The sequence below is a fragment of the Sturnira hondurensis genome, unplaced genomic scaffold (genome assembly GCF_014824575.4).
Source record: "Sturnira hondurensis isolate 20B ecotype Veracruz unplaced genomic scaffold, ASM1482457v3 Scaffold0007797, whole genome shotgun sequence".
NCBI lineage: Eukaryota > Metazoa > Chordata > Mammalia > Chiroptera > Phyllostomidae > Sturnira > Sturnira hondurensis.
In genome coordinates, this window is record NW_028080428.1 from 110,556 (window position 1) to 135,348 (window position 24,793).

Genomic DNA, 24,793 nt, shown 5'->3' on the forward strand with positions numbered 1-24,793 from the left:
AGCTAGGAAGTGGCAGAACTGATCGCTGTTATTACTATGATTATTATTATTATTCCCCTACTAGATCGTTGGCTCGCTGAAAAAAAGAGGCTTTGCAAATTAATTAATCACCGGGATGTGGTTAAAAGGTCAAGGCCCTACAAATTTCAAAAGACATTTTCCATTTCCTAAAATCTCCTCAGAAAAAAATTCCCAACTTCCTTAGGGAAACAGCAATGGCATCATGGGAAAAATTAAAACAATATTTTTTTCTTAATCAGACCGCTTGGCTTGACCTAGGCAGAGTCATCTCTTCCCAGCTCTGTGAGTGGAGACCAGTAGCTTCACTTCTCCCAGCCTCACCTTTCCGTACGCTTCTTGCCCGACCTGAGTGGAGAACCCGCCTGAGATGTCAGATGATAGATAAAGCACAGTGTTCACTAGAATGCTCGGTCCAAAGAGAAAGTCTTTTCATTCTTAACCCTTTCCGACCCTTGGCCCCACTACCGGAAGTCTTTCCCTTAAGGCCAGGCCTCAAGCCTGTGGTGGAAAATAACAGAGGTTTTTAAAGGGAACTAAAACCACCCTCCTCAGCAGAATGTTCCCCACACATTTGCCGTGGCCCTTGGCAGCCTCTGCTGGGCACACCCAGCCTTCGGAAGCACTTGTGCCTGCCGGAATGACACCACGGGGCCATCGGAGGCTGGTAAACAGCACATGGCATTCCCGGCCTATGGCAGGCATTCATGCCCTGAATTCTTTGTCCTCGTGAGGAGAGACAGAGGGCTACTCTGTGTTGCAAAGCCCCAAAGCCAGAATGCTGCTTTCCAAACCCTGAGCGGGAGAGCACGCCAAGGCTGAGGCACACAGGCCATGGCCGTTTCAAGTGTGCTTGCGAAATGCATTTGCCCAAACTTGGACTTCTTTCTTGAAAACTTGGGTTTACTTCTTAATTCCAGAAAGAAACCGTGGCACTGCTCCTAGGGAGAAACTTGGCAATCTCCTCAATCCAGGGACCGAGGTCATGTGGGTCCTGAGAAGGGTCCCCGCACCACTGCGGTGGCATTCCTGCCCCGAAAGGCATCGCCGGAATCTCACCATGAGGAAACAGGCAAACCCGGACGGAGGGACATTGTCAAATCAACTGGCCTCATACACTTAAAAAAAGCTCAATGTCCGGATGGCAACAAAAAGCTGAGAAACTGTCCCAATTAAAGGATTCAGTGTCATGTGGGATCACGGACATGGGTTGAAGCCTCAATAGGAAAAAAGATATCGCTATAAGGAAATTATTGAGCAATTAGTAAAATTTAAATACGGACTCTATGTCAGGCAATAATACGTCAATGTTAACTTTCCTGAATTTGAAGATTGTATTCTGGTGATATAAGAGAATGCCCATGCATGCTAAGTATTTAGGGGTGAAAGGTCACAGTGTCTGCAATTCACTCTCCCACGATTCAGCAAAAATAACACACACATAGACACACACACACAGGGGTCCGGCACAAATAACACCCCTATTTATTACAAAATCATAAGCATGTAACTCTGTAACATAAAAATGTCACACTCAAGCACACCATAGGACATTTTAGGTGAAATGTTCAAATTAAAACTATAAATTATTACACCCATATTATTATCCCACCAACTACACTCCTGTGGGCGTTACTTCTGCCGGACCCTACACAGAAGGAGAGATGAAAATGAAGGAAATTGGTAAATCTAAGTGAAAGGTATACAGATAAGCATTGTCTTATTCTTGCAACTTCTCTGTTGGTTTGAATTCAAATTACATACATTTAAAAAGGAAAAGGAAAAAAGGAACATCAGGGACATGCTTAGCTATACGTCCTGGGTACCACTCATGTCACAGCTGACGTGAGTCACCAGAGGGCTGAGGTGAGACTCCGAAGGCGTGAGACACACACACACGCACACACACACACACACACACACACACACCAGCACCATGCAGAGCCTTGCTGGGGCCTGTGCTTGAGCTTTGGGCCACCAGAGACGCAGCAGGTCTCAGTAATGCTGCCATGGCTCAAACCATCTGATCCAACTTCCCAGCCTCCACAGGAAAATCAGTGGCATGTTCTAAGCATATGTTGCCCCGGACGCATGGCAGCCCCATCCACCTAATGAACCAGCCTGGATCCCAGACTGGAGAAATGGTCCAGGGCCTTGGAGAATGTGTGGCTGGTCCTTGTGACAAACCAGGAAGCCGAGGCGGAGAGGGATCTTAATTCTTCCGAGGCCACCGCTAGGCCCGCTGACTCCCAGGCCAGTGGGATATTCGGGGTTCTGTCCTGGGAAACTTATCCTCCAGACCTTTCGGCTTTTCACAAAAATCAAGAGAGAGAGATTTTTATTTCCCCAAGAAAGTAAATTTTTTAATGTACAGGTGACATTGAGAGCAGTTCCAAGAAAACGATCGAAAATATTCGTAACAAGCCCCTCCTGGTGCGGCTCAGTAGATTGAGCACCAGCCTGCAAACCAAAGGGTTGCGGTTCGATTCCCAGCCGGGGCACATGCCTGGGTTGCGGGCCAGGTCCCTGGTAGGGGCGCACAGGAGGCTACCACACACTGACGTTTCCCTTTCTTCCTCTAACCTCTCTAAAAATAAATGAATAAAATCTTTAAAAATATATCTGTAACAGCAGAGGAAAGGTCCGGGTGTTTCTTCCTACCCTCATGGGGCAGCCACAGTTCCTGCTGCTGGTGGTCCCTCCTCCACCTCAGCTGGAGCCGGGTTCCGGGAACACCCTTTCTTCCCAGATGCCATCAGGCCCAGGGGCAGGACCAGCTTCCCGCTGTCCCTGGGGGCTCTCCACCCTTGCGGCTCCTTTGCCCCTGCCCACCCTCCGCAAACAGTCCTTTATTAAAATCCCTGTGGCTGAACCACTTGCGAGTGGAATTCTTTCCTGTGCGGACCCTGACACACTCCGAGGTGAGTCTGAGTTGATGAAAAACACTACTGTTTGTGAGCACGTGGTACATGTCAAGTCACTTCAGTTTTCCAAATGCCCGTTCACCCACGCCACTTTCCACATGGTCACATGGCCTAAAGCAAGGTGCAGTGTCAGGCTGCAGTCCATGCTATGGTTCCACGCTGGGAACCTCCTTCCCAGTCTCCTGATGCTGCTCCCACAGGAACTGGGACCTCAGAGTTAAAATCTCATGAGTCTGGACCCCGCAGGGCCCTGGGCACCAACCTGGACCAACCCCAGCAGATGAGTGCGCAGGGTGGGTAGTGATGAAGGTGTCCAGTAGGAACAGAAGGAAAGGGGAACTGAGAGTAGGCAGGCAGGACAGGTGGAGAGCCAGTGGGGATGGGCCACCCGTAGGCCTCTCCAGGCCCTGCACTCCTCCGAGGCACCCCTATGCCAACGGTCACTGTAAGAGGGGGCCCCTGTTCCCTGGCCACTGCCTCTGGCCTGGGCCTGATGTAGAAGGAGAGAAGGTAGAAAGCACCCCCCATTTGAATGACCAGTTGCCATCTTCCTCTCCCGCCTTACTCAGCAGCCCTGACTATCCCAGCCGGGGAGGTCACAGCCCAAGAGACGGAATCATCACCATCCTTAACCATCCCTGGCAGACGTATCTACGTGTCGTTTGCTCCTGTGCATTTCTAGGGTTCAAGCATTCCAGCCCTGACTGGCGAGGCTCAGTGGGTTGGGTGGAGTCCCACAGAGGGAAAGGTCGCTGGTTCCATTCCCGGTCAGGGCACAGGCCTGGGTGGCAGGCCAGGCGCCTGGGTGAGGGCGTTCAAGAGGCAACGAATCGATGTTTCTCCTACACGTTGATGTTTCTCTCCCTCTTTCTCTCTCCCTTCCCCTCTCTCTAAAAATAAATTAAAATCTTTAAAAGAGGAAAAAAGCATTCTAGTTTCCTGCGTCCACCGTACCATTTGGTTTATCACGTGGAGGTCGGCAGAGGAGGATTCTGAGGCAAGGGGGGCTCAGACACTACTTATCGAATGAATGAACACTGGGGGCCACTGACTACCCTCTTCATCCTTAAAACACACCCACACACTTGTTAATTATTGGACCCCACGGGTAGTTCTGCCCAGGGCATCTTTCCAGTGTCCTAGGAGACATCCCCCCGCTATGTACACAAGTGCAGGCCACTGTCACCCACTCACCCCACCCGCCAGACACCAGGGCCGTGCACCGCAGGAGGCACACACACTGTCCCACCGCACATACCTGTCAGCTTCAGAACTGAGCGAGGGCCAGGAACTAGGCTCAGGCTGTTGCTCAGCAGAAGCGCCCTCCGAGAGGCGCAGACCCAGCTGGGACAGAACGCAAGTCCTCGGGGGCGTGTGGGCCGGGAGGTGTGTGTGCCGTCTCACTCCTGGACTCCACACCCACCCTGGAGCCCACTGTAAAACAATACGGGGCTGTGCCGTGAACTCTACGCCCCTAAACGTGGTGTCCCTGCACAGCACACAGCCCAAATGCCCAAGGGGACTCTGACCCTGTGGACACTATCCCTAATTTTAGGGACAAGGAAACTGAGGCCCAAGGAGGGTTCAGTATCTGGCCCGATTCACAAATGCAGCAGTAGGTCAGTCGTCTTAAGAAAGCGGCCACGGGCCCACATGCCTGCCTTGTTATCTGTCTCTCCAAAACCGACAGCCCCAGCCCCCAGGGACAGAGCCTGTGCTGGCTGAGGGAGAATGGATGGATGGACAGAGCTGAGCAAGGGCAGGTCGAGTTCACGTTGGGCAGGTCCCACTGCTCCTGCAGAAACCCCACTCCCACCCCCCACCGAGAAGCTGCCCGCAGAGGGCAGGAGGGGGCAGCAGCTCTTGTCTGGTCTGAGGGTGATGGGAGAGCTGCCTGCCCCGGTAGAAAGGCAGCCGCTCTGGGGAAGGCGAGGGCGAAGAGCTTAGTCTCTCTGCCCCCGTGTGAGGGGACACGACCCTCTGCCCAACAATGTCCGAGCTGAGGAGCCACTTTCTACAAGGCTCCCCCACCGTGTATTGTCCTCAGAGCTGGAAATTGAAAGGGGACTATGCTCAGAAGAGACTGGCCATCCTGTTCAGCCCTGACATGGCCTCAAAGGAGCAACGAAGGTGTGTAATACGAGACCCACACTCTCACTTATTTCAAAGAGCAAACAGGCCCAGACAGGGCAGGTAACTTGAGACCACCTGGCAAAGCTGCGGCCAAGCCAGGATTCGACGCCGGCCTAGGGCTCACAGCTGGATCCCTTCGACCACTCCAGCAGGCCTTTTTTAAAACTCCCCTCGGTACCGTATTCCCGGTTGAGAACCATTTCTGAATCGTGCCTTCAGATGTGAGGTGGCAAAGGTGACGAGTGGGTCCTGGGGCTTGGAATGCCAGCATCAAGCCTCTCAATGGCACGGCCAGCCTTGCCAGGAGAGGCCGGGAGCCCGGAATCCGCCCCCCTTACCCAGTAAGGGACCCGGCGATGCCCCAGGGTGGATCCGGTGTGAACTCTCGGGGCTGGTTTGCAGCCTCCTCCAGCTTCTTCCCCTCAACACATGACGCCAAGGCACAGGATGTCAGGGTTAATACACAGCTTTATTTGCCTTTGACAGCGTCGATTTTCTTACATTCTTAATCAGGTTGCCATTAAAGTGCGGGAAAATTTCTTAATCATGATAACAACTGTTACAAGAAATCAGAACTAATCAGGAAAATGGTGGCCGCGAAGAAAACGTTTCTCTTCCAACACAGAATGGAAGCCCCTGGTGTTCAGCTAGTGGGTCGGCCAGCTGGCACAGTTTCTATTTCCCTCTGACTGAAGCGCCCCACTGGCTGGGACCACCACCCCTGGGGGATAAAGCACTGCTGAAGAGAATTCTAAAACAACACCCACACACCCAGCCTGCCACCTCCTCTGGGCCCTCTTTGGGTGTTTGCTATTTGAGTAGATCCGATTTTAGGAGAAAGTGGAGGTCTGCCCCCGCCCCTACTACCTTTCTACCCCACCCCCCTTGCTAACAAAAGCCCCCAAAGTCATCATTGCAATGAAAAAGTGGGTTTCCATTACCCCAACACTAACAACGTTCAGTAAAAATGAGGATAATAAACACAAAAGCTTGCGTAGTAAACAGGAGCTCTCAGCGCACAATATGCAACGACAGCAACAAAACTGAAACCCTCGGGCACACACTGCGACTCTGCACACGGGCTGGTGGGACGCGGAGCTCTCGACCGGCCTGCGAAGCTCCAGGAGCTCAAGGGCAGCCGGCCTGTCAGCACCCGCCGCCGGCAGAAGCCAGGTGGTCGCATTACTGCTGAGGCTGTCGGCGTGTTTCTCTTGGGAGGTTATATACAAACACACCCGAAGCTGATGGATCTTTATACATATATGTACACGAAGGCCTGCTACTCTTTCTTTGTGGAAACCACTACCTCCACCTCAGGAAGCTGTAGGCCAACCTTCGTCCCACTGTCATTGCTGGAAGAGGAGGACAGCCGGGACTTCTTAGAGGCCAAGGACACTCCACTCCCCTGTAACTTGCCTGCCTCATCATCACTTCCAGTCACCTCATAATGACCTTTGCTCTTTGACCCTAATCCACCAAAGGTACCAAATTTCAGCTTCCCATGTTTCCCTTTGACTTTTTCACCTTCCAGCGACACTTCCCCACCTTCAAACTCCAAAGTCCCGGTCGGGGTGGAAGGTGCGGAGAGCTCCCTCTCGTCGCTGAAGGAATTGGAGCGGTGCCGTGGCTTCTTACTTTTAAAAAAGGAGAACTTGGCTTTGGGTGAAGATGTTTCCGCCTCTGCTTCTCCCTCCAGGGAGCCCAGGCTGGCCTTCGAGCTCTTCAGGTCCCCTTTGGACCCCGAGATGGACGCTTCTGGGGAGCTGGTGACACCGCCTTTCCCTTTAGGTTTAGAAAAATTGAACTTGGGCATTTTAATTTTGGACTTTTTAAGTTTTATCTCAGCCTCTCCCCACTCGCCCTCTCCGGCACCAGGCTGGACACCGGCCTCCGCTTCGGGGAAATTGATGTCCACCCCCACTTCTCTGCCAACCAGCTCACGGCCAGAGAAGGTGAATTTGGGGATCTTCATCTTGGGGAATGTTACTTTTCCAGATCTGCTTTCCAAGTGACCTTGCAGCCCAGACACACTCAGCCCGGGACCCTGGAGTCCAGTCTGGCCTTTCACGCCTCCTCCTGCTTTTGGTCCTGAGAAATGAAGTCCTCCAGCATCCAAGTTGAGAGCAGAGGAGACCTGGGGTCCTTTCCACTCAACCCCAGAACCTTTGACACTCATGTGCCCTTCCCCCAGGCTGACATCTGGGACACTGACACCCCCTGAAACATCCACACCTCCTTTGATTTTCGGGCCCTTCAAACCAATACCAAAACCGGACTCCGGAGATGCCATATTAAATGAAGGCCCTTTCACACTAATATCGGGGGCGGCCCCATGGACACCTATTCCTGGCAGGTCGCCTTTGATTTCAGGGCCAGAAATTTGCCCGGTGGGGAGTTTCACATTCACACCTTGCAGCTCCACATCACATCCAGAGGCCTTAATTCCGGGCATTTGGAGGTTCCCTTCCAGGCCTTGAACACTGATGCCTGGGAGACCTCCTCCAAAAGAGGGACCTTTCATCTCACCAATGCCCCCAAGGCTCCCCTTGACTTTTGGTCCTTCCAAGTTCAAGTCCACGTCCGGTGCTGAGATCTGAGGGCCAGAGATCTGAGGCCCTTTCAAGTTCAGTCCTCCGAGGTTCATGTCCATGCCTGGCCCCTTTAGATCTCCAGTAACCTGTGGCCCCTTGACGTTGATGTCCAAGTCAGACCCTGGACAGGAGATGCCGAACTGGGGCAGCTTCATGTGGGGAAGTTTGAAACCACCTTCAGGTGTCTCCAAGCTTAGGTCAGGGGCACCTACCGATACTTTAGGGCATTTAATGTCACCAGAGACAGCCAGGTCTCCCTTCAAACTTGGTCCTTTCAAATTCAGGTCAACGTCAGGTCCAGAGACTCTTGGCATAGAGAGGTTCACTGAAGGCAAGTCTACTTTTGGCCCTTTCAGAGACACATCGGGCCCTGCAAGCTTAACACCCGGTGAGCTCATGCCTCCCTCAAGCGAGGGCAGCTGGGCATGGGCCTCAGCCACCCCACCCTCCATTTTCACACCATGGACGCCAATCTTGGGCATTGAAAACTTGGGGAACTTGATTTTCGATTCCGGACCCTGCAGATCTATATCTTGTCCTTCCAGTCCCATACTGGGGACATCGCCCTTTATCTTTGGTCCTTTCAAGCTAACGTTCACATCAGGGATGGCGACTTGAGGGGCAGAAATGTTGAATGACGGTGCTTTCCCTTTAGCATCCGGGCCTTCAAGGTGGACACCAGGCACATCCAAGTTTGCCTGCACCCTGGGGCCTTTCAAGCTGCCCTCAATTTTGGGTCCTGACACATCCACACTCGGCGCCTTCAGCTTAATGTCAGGACCTTCCACATTCATCCCTGCTGACGACACATCAAGGTCAGGAACCTGGATTTCACCCTCCATTTTGGGGGCTTCCGCTTTAAATTTGGGTGATTTAATGTCAAATTCTACATCTGGGAAGTACATTTTCCCAAACATAGTTTTCTTCGTTTTTGGAGATTTCGCGTCGGCTTTAAGTGTGGCGTCTGGCCCGGTCACACTGACATCTACATCAGGAGTCCTCACACTGGCGTCGATTTCACCCCCAGGAACACTCAAATCAAAGCCTTGTTTCTTGGTTTTAATTTTAGGACCACTCATGTGAATTTTAGGCATTTTAAACTTACTTTTCTTGCCCTTGCCACCAACACTAATGTCAGGAGTTTCAATGTTCAGCTCTGCCTCAGGAACAGTCACATCAACCGAAGGCGACTTCAGGTCAGCTTTGGGGCCTTTTGCCCCAAATCCAAACTTGGATTTCTTAAATTTAGGAATTTTAACATCTGGCCCCTCAATGTTAACATCTGGGCTCTCCATGTGTACATCTAAGTCTGGAGCTTCTAAATCAACATTAGGCCCCTTCAAGTCCAGTTCTCCACCTTCTAATTTGGGACCAGAAATTCCAATTTTGGGGGCCTTGAGATGCAAATCAACATCAGGGACAGTGACTTTAGGGGCAGATATATCCAGTGACGGCATCTTCAAATGTGGGCCACTGAGTTTGGCATTGGGGCCTTCAAAATCCAAACCTGGACCTTTAAGGTCTACTTCTGGGCCTTGGAAATTACCTTTAATCTTAGGGACAGACACATCGAAGTCTCCTTTGACTTTGGGTCCTTTCAAATCTAGATCAACATCAGGCATGGAGATCTTGGGAGCTTTGATATTAATCTCAGGCATCTTGAATTTGGGACCCTTCAGTTTCGCATCTGGACCTTCAACATTCACATCTGGAACAGCAATGTCCACCTTGGGTCCTGAGACATCAATGTCAGCCTTGGGCAAGTTCACATCCACTTCTGGGCCCTCTCCTTTGAAGCCAGGCATGCTAAACTTGGGCATTTTCACCTTGGGCATCTTCAGGTGCCAGTCTGGACCCTGAACATCCACATCAGGAGCATCAATGTCCACTTTGGGCCCTTTGATGTCAATTCCAGGACCCTTGAGGTCACCTTCAACCTTAGGCAGAGAAACATCCACATCACCCTTTACTTTGGGACCTTTCAGGTTTAAGTCAATGTCAGGCATGGAGATCTTGGGAGCTTTGATGTTCATCTCAGGCATCTTGAACTTGGGACCCTTCAGTTTTGCATCTGGACCTTCAATATTCACATCTGGAACATCAATGTCCACCTTGGGTCCTGAGATACCAATGTCAGCCTTGGGCAGATTCACATCCACCTCTGGGCCTTCTCCTTTGAAGCCGGGCATGCTGAACTTGGGCATTTTCACCTTGGGCATCTTCAGGTGCCAGTCGGGGCCATGAACATCCACATCTGGGATGTCGACATCCACTTTAGGGCCTTTGACGTCAACTTCAGGGCCCTTGAGGTCACCTTCCACTTTGGGCAGAGACATGTCCACATCTCCCTTTACTTTAGGACCCTTCAGATTCAGGTCAACCTCAGGCATGGAGATCTTGGGTGCTTTGAGATGCAGGTCAGGCATTTTAAACTTGGGGCCCTTCAGTTTCCCTTCTGGGCCATGAATGTCAACATCAGGAGTGTCTATGTCCAGCTTAGGGCCTTTAACATCCACTTTAGGGCCTTTCAGATCTCCTTCCAGTTTAGGAATGGAAACGTCAAAATCTCCTTTTACCTTTGGTCCTTTCAAGTTCAAATCAATGTCACTCATGGAAATTTGTGGGGTTTTGAAATGCACATCAGGCATCTTAAATTTGGGGCCTTTGAGTTTTCCTTCAGGACCCTCAATGTCCATCTCTGGCCCTTTCAGATCACCTTCCACCTTAGGCAGTGAAAGGTCCACATCACCCTTTGCCTTTGGCCCTTTCAAATTTAAGTCAAAGTCAGGCATGGAGATCTTGGGCGCTTTAATGTGCATCTCTGGCATCTTAAATTTGGGCCCCTTCAATTTTCCTTCAGGACCTTCAATATTGATATCAGGAGTATCAATGTCCAATTTGGGTGCCTTCAAATCAATTTCAGGGCCTTTGAGGTCACCTTCCACTTTAGGCAGAGAGACATCCACATTACCCTTCACTTTGGGACCCTTCAAGTTTAAGTCAAAGTCAGGCATGGAGATTTTGGGAGCTTTGATGTTCATCTCAGGCATCTTGAATTTGGGACCCTTCAGTTTCGCATCTGGACCTTCAACATTCACATCTGGAACAGCAATGTCCACCTTGGGTCCTGAGACATCAAGGTCAGCCTTGGGCAAGTTCACATCCACTTCTGGGCCCTCTCCTTTGAAGCCAGGCATGCTGAACTTGGGCATTTTCACCTTGGGCATCTTCAGGTGCCAGTCTGGACCCTGAACATCCACATCAGGAGCATCAATGTCCACTTTGGGCCCTTTGATGTCAATTCCAGGACCCTTGAGGTCACCTTCAACCTTAGGCAGAGAAACATCCACATCACCCTTTACTTTGGGACCTTTCAGGTTTAAGTCAATGTCAGGCATGGAGATCTTGGGAGCTTTGATGTTCATCTCAGGCATCTTGAACTTGGGACCCTTCAGTTTTGCATCTGGACCTTCAATATTCACATCTGGAACATCAATGTCCACCTTGGGTCCTGAGATACCAATGTCAGCCTTGGGCAGATTCACATCCACCTCTGGGCCTTCTCCTTTGAAGCCGGGCATGCTGAACTTGGGCATTTTCACCTTGGGCATCTTCAGGTGCCAGTCGGGGCCATGAACGTCCACATCTGGGATGTCGACATCCACTTTAGGGCCTTTGATGTCAACTTCAGGGCCCTTGAGGTCACCTTCCACTTTGGGCAGAGACATGTCCACATCTCCCTTTACTTTAGGACCCTTCAGATTCAGGTCAACCTCAGGCATGGAGATCTTGGGTGCTTTGAGATGCAGGTCAGGCATTTTAAACTTGGGGCCCTTCAGTTTCCCTTCTGGGCCATGAATGTCAACATCAGGAGTGTCTATGTCTACCTTGGGTCCTGAGATGTCAATGTCAGCCTTGGGTAGGTTCACATCCACCTCAGGGCCTTCTCCTTTGAAGCCAGGCATGCTGAACTTGGGCATTTTCACCTTGGGCATCTTCAGGTGCCAGTCTGGACCATGAACGTCCACATCTGGTACATCAATGTCCATTTTGGGGCCTTTGATGTCCACTTCAGGGCCTTTCAGGTCACCTTCCACCTTAGGGAGGGAAACATCCACATCTCCTTTGACCTTAGGACCTTTCAGATGCAAATCAAAGTCAGGCATGGAGATCTTGGGGGCTTTGATGTTCATCTCGGGCATCTTGAACTTAGGACCTTTCAATTTTCCTTCTGGTCCTTCAATGTTAACATCAGGACCTTCAATGTCCACCTTGGATCCTGAGATATCGATGTCGGCCCTGGGCAAGTTCACATCCACTTCTGGGCCCTCTCCCTTGAAGCCAGGCATGCTGATTTTCGGCATTTTTATCTTGGGCATCTTCAGGTGCCAGTCTGGACCATGAACGTCCACATCTGGTGTATCAATGTCCACTTTGGGGCCTTTGATGTCCACTTCAGGGCCTTTCAGGTCACCTTCTACCTTAGGGAGGGAAACATCCACATCTCCTTTGACCTTAGGACCTTTCAGATGCAAATCAAAGTCAGGCATAGAGATCTTGGGGGCTTTGATGTTCATCTCAGGCATCTTGAACTTAGGACCTTTCAACTTTCCTTCTGGTCCTTCAATGTTAACATCAGGACCTTCAATGTCCACCTTGGGTCCTGAGACATCGATATCGGCCCTGGGCAAGTTCACATCCACTTCTGGGCCCTCTCCTTTGAAGCCAGGCATGCTGAACTTGGGCATTTTCACCTTGGGCATCTTCAGGTGCCAGTCTGGGCCATGAACGTCCACATCTGGTGCATCAATGTCCACTTTGGGGCCTTTGATGTCAAATTCAGGACCTTTCAGATCACCTTCAATCTTAGGCAGGGAAACATCCATATCACCTTTCACCTTGGGGCCTTTCAAGTTTAAATCAATGTCAGGCATAGAGATCTTGGGAGCCTTTATGTGCATTTCTGGCATCTTGAATTTGGGCCCCTTCAATTTCCCCTCTGGGCCTTCAATGTTAATATCAGGAGTGTCAATGTCCACTTTGGGGCCCTTGATGTCCACCTCCGGGCCTTTTAGGTCACCTTCCACTTTTGGCAAAGACACATCCACATCACCCTTCATTTTGGGGCCCTTCAGATTCAAATCAAAATCAGGCATAGAGATTTTGGGAGCTTTGATGTTCATCTCAGGCATCTTGAATTTGGGGCCCTTCAGTTTTGCATCTGGACCTTCAATATTCACATCTGGAACATCAATGTCCACCTTGGGTCCTGAGACACCAATGTCAGCCTTGGGCAGATTCACATCCACCTCAGGGCCTTCTCCTTTGAAGCCAGGCATGCTGAACTTTGGCATTTTCATTTTGGGCATCTTCAGGTGCCAGTCTGGGCCATGAACGTCCACATCAGGAACACCAATGTCCACTTTGGGCCCTTTGATGTCAACCCCAGGCACTTTCAGATCTCCTTCTACTTTGGGCAGAGAAACATCCACATCACCTCCTATCTTGGGGCCCTTCAAGTTTAAATCAATGTCAGGCATGGAGATCTTGGGTGCTTTGATATTCACATCAGGCATCTTAATTTTGGGACCTTTTAAGCCTCCTTCTAGACCTTCCACATTGACTTCTGGGCCCTCAATGTCCACTTTAGGAGCCTCTATGTGGATATCTCCTTTTGGTAGATCCACAGCCACGTCTGGCCCTTCTGCTTTTAAGCCAGGCACACCAAATTTGGGCATTTTCATCTTGGGCATTTTCAAATTCCAGTCTGGACCATGTACATCCACATCGGGTGCATCAAGATGAACTTCTGGTGCCTTAAGATCCACTTGTGGTCCTTTAAAGTCACCTTCTAAGTTAGGACCTGTAGCATCTAAGTCTCCTTTGACTTTAGGACTTTTCAGATTTAACTCCACATCAGGCATAGAAACTTTCGGAGATGAAATGCTCAGAAAAGGCATTTTGAACTTGGATCCTTTTGCTTTTCCTTGGACCTCAACATCAGGAGCATTGATATCAACTTTTGGGCCTGTTACATCAATATCTGGCTTTTTAACTTTGACGTCCACCTCAGGCGTTTGAACTTTGGAGCCCGAAAAATTAAATTTGGGAAGCTTAAAGCGAGATTTCTTTGACTTGCCTTCAACATTCAGCTTAGGACCAGATATGTCCACTTCCGGGCCCTTTACGTCCAACTTGGGAGCTTTAATGTCACCTTCCAACTTGGGCCCAGAAACATCAACATCTCCCTTAACCTTCGAGCCTTTCAAATTCAAGTCAATTTCTGGCATGGAGATCTTGGGCATGTTTACATGCATGTCAGGCATCTTCAGTTTGGGGCCTTTTAATTTGCCTTCTGGGCCATGAATGTCAACATCTGGAGCATCCAAATCTATCTTCGGGCCCTTGATGTCAATACTAGGCCCTTTCAAATCACCTTCAACAGCTGGAAGTGAAACATCGACATCTCCTTTCATTTTAGGGCCTTTAACATTGAGATCCAAATCTGGCATTGATATCTTAGGAGCTTTGATATTCATCTCTGGCATCTTGAATTTGGGACCCTTCAGCTTTGCATCTGGACCTTCGATATTCACATCTGGAACATCAATATCTACCTTGGGTCCTGAGACATCAATATCACCTTTGGGAAGGTTCACATCCACCTCAGGGCCTTCTCCTTTGAAGCCAGGCATGCTGAACTTGGGCATTTTCACCTTGGGCATCTTCAGGTGCCAGTCGGGGCCATGAACGTCCACATCTGGGATGTCCACATCCACTTTAGGGCCTTTGATGTCAACTTCAGGAACCTTAATGTCACCTTCCACTTTTGGTAAAGACACATCCACATCACCCTTCACTTTCGGGCCTTTCAGGTTAAGATCAATGTCAGGCATGGAGATCTTGGGGGCTTTGATATTCACCTCGGGCATCTTAAACTTGGGACCTTTTAACTTTCCCTCAGGACCTTCAATGTTAACATCAGGACCTTCAATGTCCACTTTGGGTCCTGAGACATCAAGGTCAGCCTTGGGTAGGTTCACATCTACCTCAGGGCCTTCTCCTTTGAAACCTGGCATGCTGAACTTGGGCATTTTCATCTTGGGCATTTTCAGATGCCAATCTGGGCCATGAACATCCACATCTGGGACACTGACGTCCACTTTGGGGCCTTTGATGTCCACTTCAGGACCTTTCAGGTCACCTTCAACCTTAGGCAGAGAAACATCCACATCACCCTTTACTTTCGGGCCTTTCAGATGCAAATCAATGTCAGGCATGGAGATCTTGGGGGCTTTGATGTTCATCTCGGGCATCTTAAATTTGGGACCTTTCAATTTTCCTTCTGGTCCTTCAATGTTTACATCAGGACCCTCAATGTCTACCTTTGGCCCAGTAACATCAATGTCAGCTTTGGGAAGGTTCACATCCATTTCTGGGCCCTCTGCTTTGAAGCCAGGCATGCTGAACTTGGGCATTTTCATCTTGGGCATCTTCAAGTGCCAGTCTGGGCCATGAACATCCACATCTGGGACATCAATGTCCACTTTGGGGCCCTTGAGGTCAACTTCAGGGCCTTTCAGATCTCCTTCTACCTTGGGACCTGTGACTTCCATGCCTCCTTTCATTTTTGGACCTGTTAGATTAAGATCAATATCTGGCATGGATAACTTTGGAGTCTTAAAATGCATTTCAGGTATCTTAAACTTTGGACTTTTCCACTTTCCTTCTGGTCCTTCAATATTCACATCAGGACCTTCAATGTCCACTTGGGGTCCTGAGACATCAATGTCAGCCTTGGGTAGGTTCACATCCACTTCTGGGCCCTCTCCTTTGAAACCTGGCATGCTGAACTTGGGCATTTTCACCTTGGGCATCTTCAGATGCCAATCTGGGCCATGAACATCTACATCTGGTGCATCAATGTCCACTTTGGGGCCCTTTATGTCAACTTCAGGGACTTCAACTTTAGGCAGAGAAACGTCCACATCGCCCTTTACTTTCGGGCCTTTCAGATGCAAATCAATGTCAGGCATGGAGATCTTGGGGGCTTTGATGTTCATCTCGGGCATCTTGAATTTAGGACCTTTCAACTTTCCTTCTGGCCCTTCAATGTTTACATCAGGACCTTCAATGTCCACTTTGGGCACTGAGACATCAATGTCGGCCTTGGGCAGGTTCACATCCATTTCTGGACCCTCTGCTTTGAAGCCAGGCATGCTAAACTTTGGCATTTTCATCTTGGGCATCTTCAGGTGCCAGTCTGGTCCATGAACTTCAGGAGCACTTATGTCTACTTTGGGGCCCTTGATGTTCACATCTGGTACTTTACCTTCTACCTCAGGCACAGACACATCAACATCCCCCTTGATTTTAGGTCCTTTCAGATTCAGGTCCACATCAGGCATAGAAATATTTGGGGCTTTGAAATGCATGTCAGGCATCTTGAACTTGGGGCCTTTCAATTTGCCCTCTGGTCCTTCGATGTCGATATCTGGCCCACTGATGTCACCTTTGAGGTCACCTTCCAATTTGGGAACATCTACATCCACCTCTCCTTTGATCTTCGGGCTTTTTAAGTGTAGATTGATGTCAGGCATGGAGATTTTAGGAGCTTTAAAATGCATATCTGGCATCTTAAATTTAGGACTTTTCCATTTTCCATCTGGGCCTTCCACAGCTACGTCTGGCACTTCAACATCCAATTTGGGGCCCTTGACATCCAATTCTGGACCCTTTAACTCTCCTTCCATCTTTGGGGCAGAAACATCAAAGTCTCCTTTCATTTTAGGCCCCTTTAAGTTGAAGTCAACATCAGGCATGGAGATCTTGGGAGCATGAAAGTGCATTTCTGGCATCTTGAACTTAGGGCCTTTCAGTTTCCCTTCTGGACCCTCAATGTTCACATCTGGAGCTTCAATGTCAACCTTGGGTCCAGAGATGTCAATGTCGGCCTTGGGCAGGTTCACATCCACTTCCGGGCCTTCTGCTTTGAAGCCAGGCATGCTGAACTTGGGCATTTTCATCTTGGGCATCTTCAGGTTCCAGTCTGGGCCATGAACGTCCACATCTGGGACATCAATGTCCACTTTGGGTCCTTTGATGTCCACATCTGGCACTTTCATTTCACCTTCTATCTTGGGCACAGACACATCCACATCCCCTTTGACTTTGGGGCCTTTCAAGTGTACATCAGGCATGGAGATCTTGGGGGTCTTGAAATGCATCTCAGGCATCTTAAACTTGGGACCTTTCAACTTTGCATCAGGACATTCCAGATCGACATCAGGCACCTCCACATCCACGCTGGGGCCCTTCAAATCTCCCTCCAATCTTGGCACAGACACATCCACATCCCCTTTGACTTTGGGGCCTTTCAAGTGTACATCAGGCATGGAGATCTTGGGGGTCTTGAAATGCATGTCAGGCATCTTAAACTTAGGGCCCTTCAACTTTGCATCAGGACATTCCAGATCGACGTCAGGCACCTCCACATCCACGCTGGGGCCTCTGATATCACCTCCTAGTTCTGGCATAGAAGCATCTATCTCACCTTTCAGTTTGGGTCCCTTCAAATTCAAGTCCACATTTGGCATGGATATCTTGGAAGTTTTGATATTCAGCTTAGGCATCTTAAATTTAGAGCCTTTTAATTTTCCTTCTGGTCCCTCAATATCCAAATCAGGAGCATCAACGTCCACTTTGGGGCCAGAAATGTTAATGTCAGCCTTTGGCAGGTTCACATCCACTTCTGGGCCCTCTCCTTTGAAGCCAGGCATGCTGAACTTGGGCATTTTCATCTTGGGCATCTTCAGGTGCCAGTCTGGGCCATGGACGTCCACATCTGGGACATCAACGTCCACTTTGGGTCCTTTGATGTCCACATCTGGCACTTTCATTTCACCTTCTATCTTGGGCACAGACACATCCACATCCCCTTTGACTTTGGGGCCTTTCAAATGCACATCAGGCATGGAGATCTTGGGGGTCTTGAAGTGCATCTCAGGCATCTTAAATTTAGGGCCTTTCATCTTTCCTTCAGGACATTCAATATCGATATCACCAACATCCACATCTACCTGAGGAGCTTTCACATCTATTTCAGGAAATTTTAGGTCTCCTTCCACTTTAGGAAGGGAAGCATCTACATCAGTCTTCAGTTTAGGGGCTTTCAGATTAAGTCCAACATCAGGCATAGAAATTTTGTGTGTCTGTATATTCATGCTTGGCATTTTGAACTTGGGACCCTTTAGCTTCCCCTCTGGACCTTCAAGAGTCACATCTGGGGCATTAATGTCCACCTTGGGTCCAGAGACACTAACGTCAGCCTTGGGAAGGTTCACATCCACTTCTGGGCCCTCTCCTTTGAAGCCAGGCATGCTGAACTTGGGCATTTTCACTTTGGGCATCTTCAGGTGCCAGTCTGGGCCATGAACCCCCACGTCTGGTGCACTGACATCCACTTTGGGTCCTTTAATGTCAATATCAGGAGCTTTTATCTCTCCTTCTACTTTCGGGACTGTAACATCAAAATCTCCTTTCATTTTAGGACCTTTCAAATGCAAACCAACATCTGGCATGGGTATCTTCTGAGGCTTTATATTCATTTCTGGCATTTTAAATTTAGGACCCTTTAGTTTTGCATCTGGACCTTCAATGTGCACATCTGGAACTTCCACATCCACCTTGGGTCCTGAGACATCAATGTCGGCCTTGGGCAGGTTCACATCCACTTCTGGGCCTTCTCCTTTGAAGCCAGGCATGCTGAACTTGGGCATTTTCACCTTGGGCATCTTCAGGTGCCAGTCTGGGCCATGAACATCTACATCTGGGGCACTGACATCAACCTTGGGTCCTTTAAGGTTGACATCTGGCACTTTTATTTCACCTTCTACATCAGGCAAAGACACATCTGCATCTCCCTTTAGTTTTGGTCCCTTCAAGTTTAGGTTCACATCAGGCATGGAGATCTTGGGGGTCTTGAAATGCATATCAGGCATCTTAAACTTGGGACCCTTCAGCTTCCCTTCTGGTCCCTCCAGGCTCACATCTGGGGCTTCAATATCAACCTTGGGTCCGGAGATGTCAATGTCGGCCTTGGGAAGGTTCACATCCACTTCTGGGCCCTCTGCTTTGAAGCCAGGCATGCTGAACTTGGGCATTTTCATCTTGGGCATCTTCAGGCCCCAGTCTCCTTGTACTTCCACATCTGGTGCTTTCATATCTACCTTGGGGCCTTTGATTTCCACGTCTGGAACTTTCACCTCACCTTCTATTTTTGGTGCAGACATATCTAGATTTCCTTTCATTTTGGGTCCTTTAAGATCAAGGTCAACATCAGGCAGAGTCATCTTAGGAGCTTTGAAGTGCATCTCAGGCATCTTAAACTTGGGGCCTTTCAACTTCCCTTCAGGTCCTTCAAGGCTCAGGTCTGGAGCACTAACATCTACCTTGGGTGCAGAAAGGTCCACATCAGGCTTGGGCAGGTTCACATCAAGTTCTGGGCCCTCTCCTTTGAGACTAGGCATGGTAAATTTGGGCATTTTCATCTTGGGCATCTTTAGGTTCCAATCAGGACCATGAACTTCAACATCTGGGGCACTGACATCTACTTTTGGCCCTTTCAGGTCCCCTTCCAGCTTTGGCACTGTGACATCATATTCTCCCTTTACCTTGGGACCTTTCATATGCAAGTCCACATCAGGCATGGAGATCTTTGGGGCCTTGATATTCATCTCAGGCATCTTAAACTTGGGACCCTTCAGCTTCCCTTCTGGTCCCTCCAAGCTCACATCTGGGGCTTCAATGTTAACCTTGGGTCCAGAGATGTCAATGTCGGCCTTGGGCAGGTTCACATCCACTTCCGGGCCTTCTGCTTTGAAGCCAGGCATGCTGAACTTGGGCATTTTCATCTTGGGCATCTTCAGGTTCCAGTCTGGGCCATGAACGTCCACATCTGGGACATCGATGTCCACTTTGGCACTTTTGAGTTCAACATCGGAAACTTTCACCTCACCTTCAATCTTTGGGGCTGTGACATCATAGTCTCCCTTTACACTCGGGCCTTTCAGATGTAAATCCACATCTGGCATGGAGATCTTGGGGGCTTTGATGTTCATCTCAGGCATCTTAAATTTGGGTCCTTTCAATTTTCCCTCTGGTCCCTCAATTCTCACATCCGGAGCACTAACATCTACCTTGGGCCCAGAAATGTCCACATCAGCCTTGGGCAGGTCCACGTCCACATCTGGGCCCCCTGCTTTGAGCCCTGGCACACCGAACTTGGGCATTTTCATCTTGGGCATCTTCAGATGCCAGTCGGGGCCGTGAACATCCACATCTGGAGCATCAATGTTCGCCTGGGGGCCTTTCAGTTCCCCTTCCAGTTTTGGTGCCGTGACGTCATACTCTCCTTTCATCTTTGTGCCTTTAACATGTAGCTCTACATCAGGCATGGAGATCTTTGGTGTCTTGACACTCACTTCAGGCAACTTAACATCAGGGCCTTTAAGTTCACCCCCCCGGCCTCCTATGTTGACATCTGGGACTTCCATGTTGACCTTGGGCCCTGTAATACTGACATGTCCTTTGGGTAGATTCACGTCTACGTCCGGACCTTCCCCTTTGACTCCGGGAGTGCCGAACTTGGGCATTTTCATCTTGGGCATTTTCAGGTTCCACTCTGGGCCATGAAGATCCACGTCTGGGGCAGTGACATCCACTTTGGGGCCTCTGACATCAACCTCAGGGACTTTGACTTTCCCTTCCACTTTTGGGAGTGTGACCTCTGCACTCCCTTTCACTTTAGGTGCACCCACCGTGAGGTCTACATCTGCCATAGAGATGCTGCAGGTCCCGGCTTTCCCAGGAGAACCACTCAGCTTGGGTCCTGCCAGGGTCCCCTCTAGGCTGGGTGTCTTTATGTCCACTTTGGAGCCTTTAACGGCCACTTGAGGGCCCTTAACATCACTTTGCACCTCCTGAGTGGGAAGTTTAGTATCTCCTTTCAGTCTGGAGGACCCAAGGGTCAGATCCACCTCCTGCAAGGAGATTTTAGGTTTCTGAATAACCATTTCAGGATTCTTGACTTTAGTACCCTTTATCTTCCCTTCCAGCCCCCCCGCAGCAACCTTAGGCAGGCTGACATGCCCAGAGACCCCAGGAAGAGTGATTTCACCTGTGGGTAGTATCACATCAATTCCAGCTCCTTCTCCCTTAGAACCCGATACAGAGAATTTGGGGACTTTCATCTTGGGCATATTCAGTTTGCCTCCAGGCCCCTGCACACCAACATCAGGGCCTTGAACTTCCACACCGGGGCCAGTGATGCTGCCCTTGACTTTTGGAGCAGAGATATTCATCCCTATACTCCCCTGTGGCTTGGCACCTTTCAGGCTTAGGTCTCCCTCAAGTGATGGTCCGGTAATCTGGGGGCCCTTCAGCTTCCCCTCAACACTGGCACGGGGAGCACTGACTTCTAGCTGAGGGGTTGGGATGTTCCCACCCGTGGTCACGCCTGGCTTGCTGTCCTTGTGCCCCGCAGAGAATTCAGGTGCAGAAACACTAAACCCTGTCTCTGGAAACTGGCCCTCAGGCCCTGTGGAGACCTCAAATTTTGGCACCTTCATGGTGGGAATTTTAATTTTTCCATTATTGTCATTCTCAAGAGATGGGCCCTGTACCTCTACTGCCCCACCCCTAAAAGCAGATGAAATGCCCACTTCTGGAACTTGGACTCCCCCTTTGCCACCCAAGTCTAAGCCCTTTGGACCGACATTGACATCTTGGCTTCCCACCTTTATGCCAGGCACGGTGACCTGGAGTTTCGGGTGGCTGGCACCTTGGAGCTCCGGTCCGGAAGTGGAAATGGAACCCGCGTGAATGTCCACAGCAGAGCCTGTGGTTGAAGACGCTTCTCCCAAGCCCGAGGGCAGCCTGATCACTGTCTTTCCAGGCTGGCTCTGCACATCCACAGTGGAAATCTCGGTCAGCTCGTGCCGTGGAATCTTGATCTTGAACTCAGGGCTGCTGATGTCGATGTCCTTGGCTCCTTCCCGGCCCGTCACATCCACAGTGTAGGCCGTGACCCTTCTAGTCACCGTGATGGTGCGGCTCTGGGTCTCCCCTTCCACTCCGTCCTCCGACTTCAGCCGAGGCTTGATCTTTGTGTCATAGATGCGCTGGTACTCCTCATCATCCCCGCTCTGCAGAGAGACACGCCCAGCAGAGGTTGCAGCTGAGTCTGCCTGGGTTACAGACGCCGGCCGCAGCCCAGCCTGTCTCCCAGAGAAGCTGGGACCATAACAGCCGTCCGTGGAGCCTCCCAGGGCAGAGCACAGAGGGCCGGTGAGGGGGGCTGACAACCATATTGCAGGAGGAAAACAGGAATTATTTGGGGAAACTCAGGGAAGCAAAAGCCTTGGGGAGAAGAAGGGTGTAGACTCCTGGATGGCGCAGTGTGGGTAAAGGATTTACCATCGATTCTAGACTCAAATCGCCAGTCAAGTACTGGGCACGCCTGTGAGCAACCAGCTTTGCACTGACTTGACCCTGAGGCTCTCAACTCCCTGGCCTGATTATTTAAGTGGGGAGCCCGGGAACACTGGGGTGAGAGTGGCCATGCTTGGGCAAACGCTTTCCCTTTGAGCCCCATTATCTGTTACAGAAAGAAGCCATCAGAAGGAGCAGGGAGATGTCCCTCGGGCACTTTGGGGCCCAGCCTCTAACTCACAGGTGAGTCCAGACGAGTTGGGCACCTGTGAAATCATTTCAAAGGTTCCGGCAAAGCAGCATCTAGGACCAGACAGCGCGAGCCAGGGCCCTCGCTGTGGAGACTGAGCTTGAGGGACAGCATCAGCCACCCGGGAATAGGAACAACCTGGCTGACTCAACCAAAAGTGCGGAGGGGTGAAATTAGGAGAAGGAGGGACAGGAGAGGTCCGGGAGGCAGACAGAAAGCTCAGGAAGTGGGGCCAGCAGGTCAGTGCGGTCGGGGGGAGCTCAGGACGCAGACAGGCTGGCAAGGGACTCACCAGAACCACTTCCGAAGAGCGCGAGCTGAAGACCTCGTGCGTCCAGGTCTGGCCAGGCTCAGGGGAGCGGTCCCCCTTACGGTGCAGCTTCAGACCCACGGTGTGGTGCCCCATGCAACTCAGCAGCTGCGACACCTCTCCAGACTGCAGGTTGTCGAAGTAGATGGTGGCACCCACAATCTGGTCCCCTGAGCAGGGAGGAACAAGAAGCGGTCTCAGGGAAAGGACACACAAACACTGTGTGCTCGGTGCTCCAACAGAATTGCATTTAATGCATATCATGACCATTCTACAAGGCAGGCGTGGTGGCACCCATTATACAGATGAGGAAACTGAGGCTTAGAAAGGTCAACTAATTTTCCCAAAGTAGCAAGAGCTCGTGAATGGTGCAGTCAGAACTGAGGACTGTCTCCAGCTTCCTCCCCACATGACCACCTCTCCTAGGGATCCTGAGCAAGTGGCAGACACTGAGTGGACAAGAGAGGGTAGGGTCTGGGTACCGACCATCCTGATAGCACTGAGATTGGCCTCTCCACAGCCACCTGTCCACTTTTGCTTGCCCTCTGCCACCCTCACCCACCCCAACCCAGCCCCCAGGCAACACCCTGTGATGACTCACCCTCCTTGACCACCCCAGTGCGGGCCGCAGGGGAATTCTGCATGACCTCCTGCACAAAGACGCCATCTTCCCTCTGGGCGATGGTCAGTCCGTGGGAGGAGCTACTGCCCTGCCAGTTGGGCAGCAGCAGCTCCCGCGTTGTCTCCTCCTCCTTCTCCATCTGGAACGAGGGAAGGGGATGAGTTCAAGACAGCAGGGCACAAGGCACACAGATAAGAGGATGAAAAGGCTGGGGATGGATCTCGGGTGCCTCTCCAAGGCACCCACTCCCTCGGCAGAGATGCTCCAAGGCACAACGAAGAAGATGGAAAGTGGACGGGGGATGCAACCGGCCTCACAGGTCACCAGCCCCACGTTGCTCCCACTCACCCATGCCCAGCTTCCCGATGCCACCCAGGGGTCTCCACCCTCCCCACCCCATCACCTCCACCTCGCTCGTCACCTTCCCGCCTACTGACCTTTTGCAGGACTCAGTTCAGGAGCGAATGCCTTGCCAGGAGCCCGCCCCTCCTTCCTGTCCTCTCCTCAGTCTCTCCGTGGGGAATCTCGGTCACACAGCCTAGGGAAAAGTTCACACTCATGCCCGCACTCAACAACAGCTTGCCGAATCCCAACCAGTGACCACGAAAGCAATGGCTGGTGTCCTGGTCCCTGGGCCAGACCAAAACCCTGACCCTCGCTGTCATCAGTTCCCTTCACTTGTAACTCGCCAGCCTGGAAGCACAGAGGCAGCTTAGAGGAGGCCCAGCTCAGCGCTGACTCCTGGATCCGAATCCTCCCCGCTGGGTGACCCCCTGTCAAGCCCCTTAAGATCCGGGCACAGGAGCCCCCCGACACACACAGCCGAGTGAGGGCCTTCACACCGGCTTCAGGAGGGGCTGTCACTACGCAGACAGAGCAGCCGGCATTCAGTGGCCCCCTGGCCCCAGTCCCATACCCAGTAATGAAGCGACTGTCCCTGGGCGTGGGCCCGGACCTGGACCTCCTTCCCCACACCCTGTCACATCAGCTCTGAGGGTGGCAACGGGCAGGCCTGCAGGCAGGGATGGTGGCCATGATGACTCTGGGACACTCTGTCTAAATCCGTCCTCAGGGACCAAGGGGACCCTTGCCAGCTGGGAGCTCCATGAGTCCGGTCACAGGCAGCCACTGAACAAAGGAAGCCCCAGCTGCCCCCCAGCCCACCCACCCCAGGCGCTGGTCCCAGCCCAAGAGACTGGAGTCCGGCGGAGCGGCCTCAGGGACGGGGTGAGTCAGGGCTCATCTGGCCGCCCACGCTGGGCCCCGAGCCAGGCTCCCATAGGTGCAGGCACTCGGGAGCAAAGATGCCCTCCGGCCACAGGATGAGCTGGCAGCAGGAGAGGTGCCCCGCCGGGACTCTAGCTCCAGTCACAGCCTACAGCCACCTACACAAAATGGCGGTGGCAGCGTCACCCAGAGTGTGTCTGGGAGACGCGGGGGGGGGGGGGGGGGGGG

The 24,793-nt window shown here is 51.2% G+C and overlaps 1 protein-coding gene across 17 annotated transcripts in view; it reads right to left on the reverse strand.

Annotated features, from left to right (window-relative positions):
* Nucleotides 1-5,525: 5,525 nt before the first annotated feature.
* AHNAK (AHNAK nucleoprotein) overlaps nt 5,526-24,793 on the reverse strand; it is a 27,457-nt gene continuing 8,189 nt past the window's right edge. Inside the window, exons 2-8 of one of the 17 annotated variants that reach the window (XM_037052910.1) lie at nt 23,776-23,876; nt 23,318-23,477; nt 22,699-22,886; nt 17,155-21,870; nt 14,446-16,959; nt 12,031-12,927; nt 5,526-11,262 (exon numbers count right to left, since the gene is read on the reverse strand). In XM_037052910.1, the coding sequence (XP_036908805.1) occupies nt 6,355-11,262; nt 12,031-12,927; nt 14,446-16,959; nt 17,155-21,870; nt 22,699-22,886; nt 23,318-23,477 (13,383 nt within the window). In that variant the 5' untranslated portion in view covers nt 23,776-23,876 and the 3' untranslated portion in view covers nt 5,526-6,354. Of the gene's footprint in view, nt 21,871-22,698; nt 22,887-23,317; nt 23,478-23,775; nt 23,877-24,793 lie in introns of all 17 variants that reach the window. The other 16 variants (XM_037052907.1, XM_037052913.1, XM_037052906.1 and 13 more) reach the window with 16 other exon arrangements.